The 14,294-nt window shown below is 36.6% G+C and overlaps 1 protein-coding gene and 2 non-coding genes across 3 annotated transcripts; 1 reads left to right on the forward strand and 2 right to left on the reverse strand.

Annotated features, from left to right (window-relative positions):
• Positions 1-652: 652 nt before the first annotated feature.
• On the forward strand, positions 653-14,011 carry LOC118471107 (sialic acid-binding Ig-like lectin 15). The gene is made up of 7 exons (XM_035953601.2): positions 653-707; positions 3,371-3,742; positions 7,092-7,451; positions 8,340-8,417; positions 9,402-9,440; positions 10,869-10,905; positions 11,002-14,011. Exons 1-6 carry the CDS (start codon positions 668-670, stop codon positions 10,898-10,900), a joined length of 921 nt encoding a protein of 306 aa, XP_035809494.2. The 5' UTR covers positions 653-667; the 3' UTR covers positions 10,901-10,905; positions 11,002-14,011.
• On the reverse strand, positions 4,803-4,874 carry trnae-uuc (transfer RNA glutamic acid (anticodon UUC)). Its single transcript has one exon. It is a non-coding gene; the product is annotated as a tRNA-Glu (tRNA).
• trnae-uuc (transfer RNA glutamic acid (anticodon UUC)) lies at positions 5,815-5,886 on the reverse strand. Its single transcript has one exon. It is a non-coding gene; the product is annotated as a tRNA-Glu (tRNA).
• Positions 14,012-14,294: the final 283 nt, after the last annotated feature.

Consider the following 14,294-nt stretch of genomic DNA (forward strand, 5'->3'; position numbering starts at 1 on the left):
ACTATCAATGTTAGCCTAACTAGTAGTCTCATACTAGAAACTAGCATCTGCAATCTAGAAACTAGCAGTCTTATGCCAGCACCTAGCATCTCTCGCTTTACAACAATCATTCTTAGGCTAACAACTAGCAATCTAAGGCTAGTCAATTATCCAAAATAATATGCTTTCATTATTTATCATTCTACCAGTTGATTTCTTGATCAGTGGATCAACGTTATTTGATCTATAAAATAAAAATAGTTTCATGTTATGTTTTGTTTTTTTGTATGCAATAAGTGATCATCAGTGTACATAGCCCATATTTCAAATGAAAGACACACTGTAATTATGTTTATGAAAATGTTTTTTAAAATTATGTACTGAATGAGTAGTGGGTAATGGTCCAGTAACGTATGTTGGGTTTGTGGACAGTATTTAGTGAAATGGTAATTCTCTGGTAGTTTATTGATGTATTTATTTTAAACACAAAAAAACATGTAAACTCATGTGGTTGTGGTTTTGTGTGTGGCCTCTTTCTGTGGCCTCCTTGTCTTTTACTTCTTCTTTCTAACTAACAGGAAATATTTACTTTACATATGACACATTTCACACCACTTCCTTAATTTAAAGTTTTAGTTTGAATATTTGAGAGTCTGACCTTGTGTATTTGTTTCTGATTTGACAGAGGATGTGGCAGCAGGCTCTCATTGTGTCTGTGATCGTCACAGGTAAGATCCTTCATATTTAGACCAATAAGAGCAACCAAAAGTCTTAGAAAATATCTTCAGATTTTTCTTAAGTGTACATCGGAGAGGAATATCTGATTGAAAGAAGGCTATTTTAAAGCTCACAGATGTATGTAAAGACGGATGTGGCTGTTATGAAGTCCTACACTGGTTTTACAATAACCATTTTAAAGCCTCAAATTCGGCATTTGTCCATCACTATCTTGGTTTTTTGATATGGCATGTAATGTGAAGGGATGGATCTGACTGAGAACTTGATGACACCACATACCCCCAAAACATAACTTGCTCTATTGTCTATTTTCCTCCAAATTAGGACAACAGTTTATTAAACTGAAATTATGATGTACTGAAGGAGATTTTAAAAGTGATTGAGATCATAAACTCATTAGACAAATGTTTATTGAGGTAACATATGAAGTAAGAATTAGATTAATTTTCTCTTTAGTAGAATCAGACTTTGTTAAACAAACAGTGGAGTCGCCCCCTACTGGCTTTTAGATAGAATGCAGGTTCAAGGTACTTCTAAGTGCATCAGTAGAACAGTTGAACTTGTCTTTGGTTCTTGAAGATGTTTTGAGAGGCTTCCTCACTTCTAACAGACTAATGGTGACTCCCAGGTATTCACTCCATCCGTGTCTGCATAATATTATGTTTCTATACATCTTAACAGCAACATGTTGCCTGATTTTTTATTTTTTTTGACGTATTGCGGAGACATTTCAAACCAACATATCTTTGCCAGACATTAGCTGGGACGGAGTTTCTCACCATGGTAACCCAGAAAATGGAGGAAAAGCTTCAAACATATTTTAACCAAGACCTTAATATTCTCCTAAACCTAACCAAGCAATTTAAGTTTCTAAACTTAACCAAGCTTCTAACACATACTTATCATTGTGAAAATATTTCCCAAACTTAAGCACACAGAAAATGACAACCAAAAGCAAATATCAAAGAACAAGTCTAAAAATAATAATCCCATACAGGACACAAATCTTGGTCTCCTGGGTGAAAGTCCAGTGCAGACTTATGCCTAGAAAAAAAAAAAGCATACATGACAATGAAATTCTGTTGTATATGAATTCTGTGGAGATAGGGTTGCCAAATCACGACTCACAGCCCATTCAAGACCCAAGACTCAACTGTGGTGAAACTACGTTGGAGTAATCTCAAGACTGCATTCTAAGTACCGAACAAGTGGTGTCACAGACCCCTAAAACCTAAGGTATTGCCCAAATTCGTCTGGTGTCGCCCTGCAGGGCTGCCAGTATTCCTGGTTTTTATACAGGTTACCAGCGCAGACAAATTTACTGACAATTCAAATTGAGAAATAATTAACAATGCTGTACAACAATATAGACAGTTACACATAATCACAAACTGTAAGTTTCCCATACCAGGATTTGAACCCAGGCTGCCTGGGTGAGAACCAGAAACCTAAGTCCTGAGATGTAAACCTGATAGCAGCAATGTTGACTTTTTAAGAAGTGCTTCATGTTGCATGTTGGATCTATTTCTTACAGATATCCTTAACTTTATTAGTCTTCCTTATGGTTTAACAGCTCAGATTCCTGGTTTAGACTCAGGTTGCCAGGTTCACCTCCCAGTGCAGAGACAGATGTACTGTAGAATAAGAACTTATGATCTTCCACTGCTGACCTGTGGTCTTAATTTAACCTCAAACAGTTATCAAGGCTGCCCCTCAATGTGGAAAGTTCAGAATTTTAATCACAAAGATGCTTATATCATACTGGCGGTTGAGTTAACATGATTTTGGTTTACCTTCAATTCAATAGATTTTCAAGGTAGTCTTGGGTTACACCCTGGTCTATGAGGCCAACTGTATATATGGGAGTGTACCATAAGGACTGCATTAAAAGTACCTGATAAGTGGTGCTGTGGACACCTCCAGATGAATACCTGAACTGAAGAAGCCTGTTGGGCTGAATGTCCCAAAGAAACAGAAAAAGAAGTCTAGTTGCCTTTTACTGAAGCAGAATCACCATAACCAGGATGAGTGAAAATCTACGCAGACATTTAAGGCTAGACGGCCAGAATTCCTCTGTTTTACAAAGGTTGTGAGAGACTCTTGGAAAGTTCTAGTAATGTTTTCAGCAAGTAATTTTTATAGCTTCTAGAATGTTCTTTTTAAAGGGAAGATATTGTTCTCTAAAGACATAGTTACACCATCATACCCTTTTTTTTCGCTTTTTCAAATGTCACATTGAGAACATCCTCCCTTTGTTATCATGTAACGCTGGGTAACAGTATGGTACTTTGTTAGTATATCACAGCACAGGTATGTTTTTATGACAAACGTTTTATCATCAAAGAATTCAATAACATCTTGAAAGTGATTTTCCAATGTTAGTTTGAGATTTTTTTTTCATTTCTGAACATGCAACAGAATTTGTGGCCCCTGACAACATCCGCCAAACATCCTCTGAGTGTCTAAGCAGGTTATTTTTACCAGACTGGAACATTGTTGAAAATTCTGAACATTTTCAAAACATTTTCAGAACTTGAAGGTAATTTTAACCAGCTTTGCAGGAACATTCCTTGCTCTCTGGGATGTCCATCTTTTACATCCAGTGAATGGTTCCAACATGAAACTAACTTCCAGATGTACTCGTCCTCTTCAGGATCTGTTTCTGCCTGGAAGATGACGGTGTCTCCGGTGGTCACTGTGTCCAGAGGAGAAGATGCCATCCTCAACTGCTCCTTCACTCACAAACAGAAGAACTATTCTGGGAATATCACTGTCAAATGGCTGGCGAGAGATCCGTATACCGAACCGTTCTTTCAGTGTTCAGTAAAAAATGACTCAATGGAGGGAGGTAATGATTGTTCAGGGTCTGGATTAAAGTTCTCCCTGGATGGAGATCCTCGGCGGGGGCAGCTGTCGCTCCTCATCAGGAAGGTACAGTTGACAGATAACGGTACTTTCTTCTGCCGAGTGGAGCTGGAAGGGAGAAGTGACTATTTGAAAAGGAAGATTGATCTTTATGTTGCAGGTAAGTTCTTCTGAGAGTTTCAAATCTCCTTGGGTTCAATAGGTTTTTCTGGCCTGCAGTGAGCAACAATTTGAAGCTTCATGTACTGTTAATAAAAGGTACCTGGCAACATGTTTAGAGGCTTTTAGAGCATGGCAGATTCAATAAGTATGTACTACTGTGATCAACATGAATGCAGAATCGTTGTGTTTCATTTCTGCTGCATCAGATTTGGTAGAGCCACAGCTCAGACTTCTTGGGACAGTTTCAGTAACATAAAAGTAAAGTAGAAGTAAAAATGTCCATTTTTATTAACTTTTTTTCAGATTTCACTCTGACCTGTTAGTGGGCACACAGAGACTGCTGGTATTTCAAGTGTCTCTGATCAATAAATCATAGTGGATCACTTTGGCCTCACAGCTGTAGAGCTACTACTGAAGGACTCTTGGGTTATTCAGTTTCACATGTAAATGTCAACAAAAGATCCAGCAGAGAACAATGTCAGTGTTACTGCAGCCTGCTGTAACTGCTATAATCACCAGTTGTGGTCCTGATTTAATTCGTTTGCCACAGGCGTCCTAAACTTCCACATGATTCCTTTAATTGTCATTGCAAATTTTGTTGTGAAAATAATTATTTATTGTGTTTTCATTTATCTGAGTATTTAAGTATTTATCTGAGTGTTGGTGGTCAGTGTTACTGGTTGTTAAACCCAGGATTTGTCCCACTGGGAGAAACAAAATAACAAGATGTTATGCATGAATTATGCCACAGGTCTACTCTCCAACATCACAGGTCAGCTGCAGGAGATGGAAATTTGTTGACCAAAGTAGACATTTTGTTCCCATGCATAGTGTCTTTTGGCTGATTGTGTATCTTTTTTTGATTGATTTGGGTTCATTAGCATCTCTTCATGGTTACATTCTGTGTTTTTTTGATAATTTTGGTTGTTTGATGTCTCATCTTTTTAATTTCTACTTATGTTGATGCATCTTTTTTCTTGTTTTACATCTTTGTGGTCAGCGTCACCCCTACATCAAAGGCATGATATGAAAATTTGTTGTCTTAAAGGGACATTTTCTTTCCATACCGGGAGTTGAACCCAGGCCGCCTGGGTGAAAACCAGGAATCCTGACCACTAGACCGTATGGGACTGTTAGGTGTTGTTCAGAATTACCCAGCTGGTCTGCAGGTTCAGCTCCTGATTAATGCGTAATAATGTTCACTTGATCCTAATTCAGCTTCAGACTGTTGCTGAGATTGTTCTCAATATGGTGAGTAAAAGGCAGAGTAATTATCACAAAGGTAGTTGTTGCTGTCCTTGGAGTTGAACCAGAGTCACCTCAAGGTAAGTCTTGGATTCTGCCTCAATGTGGGACTTAAGTTGCAAAATATGGAAATCTACTTGTGGTCTCCCTGCAGAATATTAAAATCTATGTCCATGTCTATTTGCATATCAAGAAGGAAACACAAAACACCTGAGTGAAAACTAGGAATCCTCACCACTAGACCATATGGGTCCACAGTTGTGTGTCTTTGTGGTCATTCTATGTCTTCTACTATTATTTTGTGTCTACCTGCAGATAATTTGTGTTTATTTTTCCTTGTTTTGTGACTCTTTTTGGATGACTTCTGTCTCTTTGTGGTCATTTTGTGTCTTTTATGGTCATCTTGGTTGTTTTGGGACTAGTCTTGGTTGACGTTTGTGTCCTTGTGGTCGTTTTGAGTCGCTTATTGCTTGTTTTACGTCCTTTTTTTGGTATATTTTGGGTCTCTGTGTTTATTAAAAACATTTTTGTCTCTTTTCACTTGTTTATTTGTAATTGTCACTTTTTTGTTTATTTGCATGTAGTTATTTTTTCTCTTCTCTTCAGTGGATTTGTGTCTCTTTTGTTTTTTTTTCATCTCTTTGTGGTCATTTTGTGCTATATGATTTTTCTATTTGTCTTTTCTGATCACTTGGGGTGCTTAATGTCTATTCATAGTTGATGATCATTTTTCTTGCTTGGATGACGTGTCTCTTTCTGGTCAAGAGCACTCTGACGTCTGTCCATCTCAGGATATGAAAATTTTTGACTTAAACAGACATTTTCTTCCCATACCGGGAATTGAACCCGGGCCGCCTGGGTGAAAACCAGGAATCCTGACCACTAGACCATATGGGACTACGTCCCTATGTCATATGCATGTATTTATGGTCATTTAAGTCTTCTTTTTAACACTTTCCATATGTAACTGTAGTTTTTTTGTCCATCTGTGGTTGATTTGTGTTTCTCTCTGCTTGTTTTGTCACCCTTTTGGTTGACTTCAGTCTCGTCATGGTCATTTTGTGTCTCTTACACTTGTTCTGTGTCTATGCTTATTTTGTGTCTTTTCAAAAACATTTTGCATCTTTTCACTGTTTCACTGTGTCTGTCTAGATAATTTGTATCTCTTTTTGCTTGTTTTATGACTCTTTCTGGTCAGCTTCTGTCTCTTCATGGTCATTTTGTGTCTTTTTAGATCATTTCAGTTGTTTCGTGACTATTTGTGATTGGCTTATGTTTCTTTTGGCTTGTTTTCTCTCTTGATAGTTGATTGATGCCTATTTGTGGTTCATTTAATGTCTTTTTTATTGTTGTGTTGTATCTTTTCCCTGTTGTTTTGTGTCTGTGTTAAATTTGTCTGCTTTGACTTTTGGTTTATCTTGTATCTCTTTGTGGTTGTTTTGTGTCTCTTTTTGGCTGTTATTTTTGTCTTTTTTGATCATTTTGTGGTCGTCTGGTGTTTATTTGTAACTGACTTGTGTCTCTTTTGGCTTGTTTTGTCATGCATGTTTTTGCTTAGTTTGCATCTCTTCGTGATCATTTTGTATTTGCATCATTTTGTGGTTGATTTTTGTCTGTCTGGTTGATGTGTATCTCTTGGGTTTTTTATTGCATCTCTCTGTGGTCATTTTACATCTGTTTTGATCATTTTGGTTGTTTGGTGTCTCTTTTTGGTTGGTTTTTTTTTAGATTTTTTGATCACTTTGCCCCTTTGTGTGGTTGTTTGATATCTATTTGTGGCTAATTTCTGTCTCCTTTGGCTTGCTAAGTCTCTTATTGGTTGATTTGCATCTCTTTAAGGTCATTCTGTATCTATCTTTTTTGTGGTTGGTTTGTATTTCTTCATCCAACCGGTCATCCATACAGACACATTTGACCAAATGTTAGACTTTAATGTGACAGACTGTCCAGATAATCAAATTTCTGTGTGAATATGAATCTGCATCTTTTTGTTTCAGTTTTCCAACAGAGTGAGCTGAAAATCACTGCACTGCTATTAAACAGAAGTGTGTTTTAATACTCATCACCTGAATCATATTACATCTGACGCTTTGTTTCGCCAGTCAAACCCCAGATTCAGAGCCTCTCCGTGGTGGAGATGGCCTGTGGCTCAGACAGCATCACCAGATCACTGAGGTGTGACGTGGAGGGTCACCCACTGCCCAAAGTTGTCTGGCTGTCGGTCACCAGACGCCTGTTGGACGTCAAGCACCACACCTCAGAAACCAGTCCATACAGTCTGACCACCTGCATCCCCTACCAGCAGGAGGAGGAGGTGGTGAGCTGCAGAGCGGAGAGCAGGCTGGGTGAAGCAGAGAGGACATATCCAACCACTAATGTCCTGATGATCAGTCTGGCTGTGTGCGGCGTTATTGTGCTGCTTCTAGTGCTGCTGTCGACAGGACTCACCATTTATTGCCTGAGTGAGCTTCTCATACAAGTGCAGTGCTACTAAAGTCAGTCAGTGGCTATGCAAGAAAAAAAAACATTCAATAATTAATCTCATTAATCATTAGATAAAACAAAATACTGTAGTCTATGTTTTAACTTGGTTGGTTCATTTGCTAATACATGAGCAGCACAAACTGAAGCTAAACTACAGTGTAAGAAATATATAAGCTTTAAAGCTGTGTCTAAGGCTTTCTTATGACTTTTCAGATGATTATTACTGATAAAGAAAAAAGTAATCATCAGAGAAAACCATCTGGAATAATTTGACAGATATCTGAGCGAGGCTAATAAAGGCATTTAGCAGCTTTAGCTCCAGCTTTATTTATGTCTACTTATGCCTGCAACAAATTAGATGTTAGACAATCAAAAATACCTTTCCATTACAGAAAATAGCAGGAAAAAAGTCACCTATTAATTCACTCAGACCAGCTTTAATAGGCGTTTTTCTAATCTAGTTAGCTCATATGCTAATACATAAGTGGCACAAACTGGAGCTAAGCGAGGAGCTATATAAAAGAGTATTTTTAAATTATTATTACTAAAAACAACAACAGCAACAAAAGCATTTATCAGATGGAACTATATATATCCTCTTTGTTTGGATAGTCTGAAAAGCCTCTAAGCTAAGCCAGTTAATGTTTAGCAGAAGCGGATTTCAGATATTCTTATGTACAATTCTTCAGTCACTTACACGCCACTAACCTAAGGGTAAAATAAAGGTTAAATGAATGACAGGATGATGTGAGACTGTTGTTGTGTTGACTGGGACTAACTTTAGTGTTAAATCTTCAGTGTTACCATAGTTTTTAAAAATATTTCAACTCATATTGTCTCCTCTCATCTCATGTTGTTTCTATCAGAAGCACGAAATCCTCCCCCGCAGGACTCAGAGCCTCCAGCCGACCAAGAACTTCAGATGGTTTATTCCGTCCTCAGCTGTGAGTTCTGCTTGTTCATAAATATAAGACGTTATGAAGCAAATGATCTAAACCTAAAGTAACAAGCTACAGTGGAGGATGAAGTACTAAATCAGCAGAAATCCTTAAACCACACTGTAAAACTACACGGTCACAAGTAAATGTCCTGCGTTTAAGGTATAATTTACTATTACTGCTGCATTTTCTTAATGAAACTGGATGTTTGGAGTTGCTTTTACATTAGATCAGATTTAACTTTACTGTCATTGCACAAGTGGTCAGACAATGAAATGCAGTTTAGCATCTGAGCAGAAATGCAAACATTTAGAGTGTTTCACAGTAGAGGATGTTGTAATCCACCTTTGACAGAACATTTCGGAGTATATTTGTCATTTTTAAAGGGAAGTGGTGACTCAGCTGTTAAGGCTCTGCGCTACTGATCAGAAAACTGCTTCATAGCAACCTGCAATGTGAAGAGAAACAGTGAAATCAAAGTTAAATCTTAAGCTCTTATTTTAATATAGATGTATAAGTAATGTATATGGCATCTGTAGAAGCTTAACTATGCTGTAATTAAATTCAGATTTTCTACACAGAATTTAACTAGTGATTATTTTCATTTCATTTTTTTGTGAAACGATTGATCGGTCAGTAAAAATTCAGAATACGGTTACCCAGAGTTCGAAGAGACACATTTACAACAGTCCAGACCTTAAAACAGCTAAACAATAATTAAAATTCTGATAAGAATGAAAAGGAAAAGAAGAAAAATTGTCACATTTAAGAAGCTGAAAGTATTAAACCTTTCAGGCATAAATTCTCAACTGATTAAAAGTCATCTTGAATGTTCTTGTGCATAATTTTAAGTTGAATTATACATTTGCATTTTTTCTGATAATGCAAGTATTATCTGATGTCAGATAATCATAGTGCAGTAGAATATTTAACACCAACTAAATAAAATAAATCATGCCAGCGGAGTAATGAGATGTCTGTTTGTTTCAGTTTCACGGGGGAATTTAGTGCAGCAAAGTGAAGAACCAGGTGAGTGTGAAGCTCAAACTGTAGTAACAGTAGCAGGAAGCCACCAAATGGTACCCAAATCCTTCCTCGTGTTCACATGCGCAGCAACACTAAGTGTGTCTGAGGGTGCATCATATTTCTTAATTATCCAATCAACAAGACGCCAACATCTGATGCAAACAAGTCCTCTGTTCAACAGCACAAACTAGTTTTATTAACCCGTTTCTGTCTGTTTGTATCATCGCAATCTGAAGGTTGATTTATAACTTAATTTAACATGGAAATTAATCTTCTGGCTAAAACCAAAATATTACCAGCCAAGATGATGATTATGCACATCACTTAGTAAAATAACATCTTCACTGTGCCTGTTTTGTCTGACCAACACCCTAAACATTTTAATAAAGTGAATTTAATATTGTAAATGATGAAGAAAAGCAGCAAACGCTCACATTTGAGGAGCTGGAATCAGAAAATATTTAACATTTTCATGAACAGCTTTGTGGATAAATGAAAATGTGTCACAGTCCTTTAGATGAGCAACACATTGTGTTGATTGTACTGATGGTTTTGTGTTTAAGAGAAATGAAGTGACTGAAAACAACCCCCTCATCTCAGAAGGCTGCATGCATAAATATCTCCAGGAAAAACATGAAATAATTACATTTTAATTTTTATGCTGCAAAATTAGATCTTTAACTTTTGATACTTTGCATTTTCAGTCTAGATATTTAGAAAGAGAGAAGGTGAGGCCTTTAACCCTAAAAACACCAAACCTACCGCCAAGCATGGTAGTGGCAGTATTATGCTCTGGACCTGTTTTGGTGCCAACAGAACTGCTGCTTTACACAAAGTAAATGGGATAACAAAGAAGGAGGATTACCTCCACATTCTTCAGGAAAATCTGAAATCATCAGCCAGAAGGTTGGGTCTTGGATGCAGTTGGGTGTCCCAACGAGACAATGACTCCAAACACACACCAGAAGTCGTAAAGAAAATGACTAAATCAGTCTAGAATTGAGGTTTCAGACTGGTCTTCCCAAAACTCTGACTTAAACTCCTTCAAGAACCTGTGAACCATGATGAAAAACAAAATTGTGTCAGAAAGCCAACAAATTTAGTTGAACTGTCTTGCAAGAGGAGTGGTTGAAGACACAACTGAAGCTTCTAGATGGCTACCAAAAGCTACTAGTTGAGGTGAAAATGGCTAAAAGATGTTTACCCAAATATTAACATAGCTGTGTGTATGTTTTATTTATCTATGAAATAACCAAAAGACATGATTGAGACTTATGAGTTTCAATAATTCCATCGCAGAGAATTCATAATTCTAGGAGTCATTACCAACTAAAGACTGCCAGATGCATACGGTCTTTGCAAGCGTATGGGACTTTTGACTGTGTCGACCACTGAAAATGTGTTTTAATGGCCAAACCGTTTTGATTTCAGGTGTTATTTACTCTACAAGCGTTCATCACTGATGCAGGTATGAAAACTAACAGCCCAAATAATCCCCTTATGCATCAACAAAAAGAAATCATGAAGATTAAACCACATTTCTGAGTGTTTTCTTTATTTTCAGAAACAGCAGGACATCCATTCGAGCTGTTTTTCTCAGGAAACTGAAATCCTTCACCGTCCGGAGAAAGATGTTCTTTCAGAGTTGTGTGTCCACGTTGTGTTGTATTGTGTTAATAGTAAAATAAGCAGCAAAAATACACTTTTAAGCGTTGCATTTAAAGCAGTATTGAAGATGGGGAATGTGCAAATACGTGAGGTGTAAAAACAGCAGTTTCAGAGCTGTGTTTCTGGACCTTGTCCAGCAGGGGGAGCTACTGGTTTGTTCCCAGTTTGTCCAACACGTTTTGTAGTAAGGGGGAATTTGATCCATTAAAACAAGTGTGTTTATTACACTTCATTGCCAAAAATGTGTTGTGATACTTTTCCATTGTTTTGGGTTTGTTTGTGGCCATTTTGTGTAATTTTTCTGCTTGTTTTGATAGTTTAGCACTATTCTGCAGTGCTTTCAATCATTTTTAGTCCTTTCTTTAGTTTCTTTTGTGTCCGTTTGTGTTTTCTTGGGGTCCTTTTAATCTGCATGATCACTTTATATCTAGTTTCGGTCACTTCATGTCACACTGAGTTTATTTTGCATCTCTTTCAGGTTATCTTACATCTAATTTTGGTCCTTTTGTGGCTCTTTTTGGTCATTTTGGCATTTTAGTTTGAGAGTTTTGCATCTCATTTAGGTTGTTCTTCATATGTTTGTGGTTATTTTGTGTCATTTTTGTTTGTGTTTTAATTGTTTACCATCATTCTACATGTGTTTATTTGAAAAAAAAATCTCATCTTTGGTTGTTTTGTATTGCATTTTGGTCTTTTTGGATCACTTGGAGGTCATTTTATGTCTCATTTTGGGTATTGAGTGTTTCATTTGCATCTCCTTTTGTTTGTTTTCCATGTGTTTGTGGTTATTTTATGTAATTTTAATTATTCTGCATCTGTTTTTGGGTTTATTGTATCTCATTTTGCCCATATTGCATCAAATTTAGGTAATTTTGCATCTGTTTGTTGTAATTTTTGATCATTTAGTGTCTGGATTTTTTTTGCTATGTGATTACGTATCTCAGTTTGATCATTTCCATTACTTCATTTTGTGTTCAATGTTGATAATTTAGCATCTCATTTTGGTCATTTGGTGTGTCTTTATGGTCATTTTGTACCATTTTGCTTGCTATTTTAATAATTTAGGGTCATTTTCTGTCTTTTTGAGGTTGTTTGCATTTCATTTTGAGAAGTTCCCTCTTGAACTTGTTGTTTATTTGATATTGTACCATAAAAGCTCATTTGACCCACTGTGTGGTTTCGTGAGCGGCTGCAGCTGTGGTGCCGATGAGGCTTCACCTGTGGCCTGAAAACGCAACAAGGAAGTTTTAGAATCTGCTGCAGGTTTCAGCTTCACTTCATGCTGTGTGGCTGTGTGGGGATGCATTTCCGCTGGTGTGTGTTTAACCACAGGATGTGGTTCAAAGTGTGAAGAACATGTTGTTGCATCTCCATGGTGACATATAAAAATGCTGAAGAAATAGCTCCTGTGTTGGACTGAAGGTTTCTGCTGCTCGGAGGTGTTTTTACACCTTCTGCTGCTGCATCTTCAACAACAGCTTCTCTCATGTTAGCTTCTTTGGCTACGTGCTAACAGGGCACGTAGCATGACCAGGACCCAATAGAGAAATCGCTTCCAAAATAGTCCACAGCCCAGTCATTGAATGCATCTGAACGTAGAGTTGCGCTACAGAAGTTGGTGCTTTGTCAAATTAGTGGACTAAATGCTCATTAAGGCTCCACTCTGCTATTAACCTCCAGCTGTGGATGTGTTGTCTCTGTGCAGGCGGCCACATTACACCAAAATCCTCTTTAGGGATGCTTTGTTTCAGTTTAAACTCTATTTTAGTTGTGTTGCATCATTTTTCGACTTGTTTTGGTCATTTGGCGTCTTATTTAGGTCATTTTTGTGTCATTTTGCATCTTATTTTTGAAATGATGCATCATTTTGTGTCTCATTTCAGTCAATTTGTGTTTAATTTTGTCTTTGCATCATGTTTTTACCACATTAGAGTCATTTCATTGTGGTTGCTTTGTATCATTTAAAAAATCTTTTTCATTTTAGTAATTTTGCATCATTCTGTGTCTTATTTTAATGGATTTTGATTGTTTTGTGTCTTTAGTTGTCATTTTGTGTTATTTTGCTTGTCATGTAGGTAATATATGTAATATTGCATTTACTGTGATGATTTTTGTGCCGTTCTAGTCTTTTAAAAGTTAATTTGGTTGTTTTGTGTCTCTTTGTAGTAATTTTTTGTCATTCTATATCTGACTTTCAGAATTATGCATACTTTTGTGTCTCAATTCAGTCAATTTGCATTTAATTTTTACTGTTTTGAATGTCGTGGTCAGTTTTTAAAATTATTTTAACAGTGTGACGTCATTTTGCTTCTCATTTGGGTAATTTTACATCTCTTTGTGTTATTTTTTTTTGCCCCATTTCAGCAATTTTACGATTCATTTTGGTTGATATGTGTTTTTGGGGTTGTTTTCTGTCGTTTTGTATCATTTTGTATCTATTTTTAGTAAATCAGTGTTTAATTTAGGTACTTTTGAGTCTCCATGTTGTCATTTTGTGTTATTTTTTTATGAATTTTGGTCGTTTTACATGTCTTTATATTCAATTTGCATCATTTTGCAGCTTCTGGTGACGTTTGTGAGCAGGATTCAGGTGACGCATGTTGTTGTGTCTGTTTGCTGAGCTGCACTTGAATGTATTTCTGCTTTCCTTCATCCAGGATCTACCGGCAGGTTTGGATGGCAGCTCTGCCCTGAGCTGTGCAGGTGTTTGAGGGTGTTTTGCGCCTGCAGCAGGCCTTTCCTCCTCTTGGTCTACAGTTTCTGATGCTGCAGTCTGAATTATTAATGAGTTCTGAGAATGTTTTAGTCAAAAATTCAGGAGACTCATCCAGCTGGTCAGCATTGAGCCAACAGATCATTCTGTAAGATTTAATAAATGTTCGACATGTATCAACAGACTTGTTGGTTCCTCTTTTAGTCACGTTCCTCCTCCACTGAAAGTTTTAATAAACACTTGAAGGCATGTTTCCAATAAAATATTTCTAATGAATTGAAATATTTTTTCCAGATTGATTTATATATATATATATATATATATATATATATATATATATATATATATATATATATATATATATGTATATATATAAAAAATTAAAAAATCATGTTTTTGTCCTCTGTTTTTAAAACTTGACATCTATTTTATTTTGTTTTTGCAATTTTATTTTCCATACTTTTATCATGTGTTCT

The sequence above is a fragment of the Amphiprion ocellaris genome, chromosome 9 (genome assembly GCF_022539595.1).
Source record: "Amphiprion ocellaris isolate individual 3 ecotype Okinawa chromosome 9, ASM2253959v1, whole genome shotgun sequence".
NCBI classification, from domain to species: Eukaryota; Metazoa; Chordata; class Actinopteri; family Pomacentridae; genus Amphiprion; species Amphiprion ocellaris.

Excerpts from the sequence above, each read along its gene's own strand:
- LOC118471107 (XM_035953601.2), top strand. The coding sequence starts at position 668 with ATGTGGCAGCAGGCTCTCATTGTGTCTGTGATCGTCACAG. Across the intron at positions 7,452-8,339 it reads ACTCACCATTTATTGCCTGA|AAGCACGAAATCCTCCCCCG; the intron begins GTGAGCTTCTCA and ends TGTTTCTATCAG. Across the intron at positions 9,441-10,868 it reads GCAGCAAAGTGAAGAACCAG|GTGTTATTTACTCTACAAGC; the intron begins GTGAGTGTGAAG and ends TTTTGATTTCAG.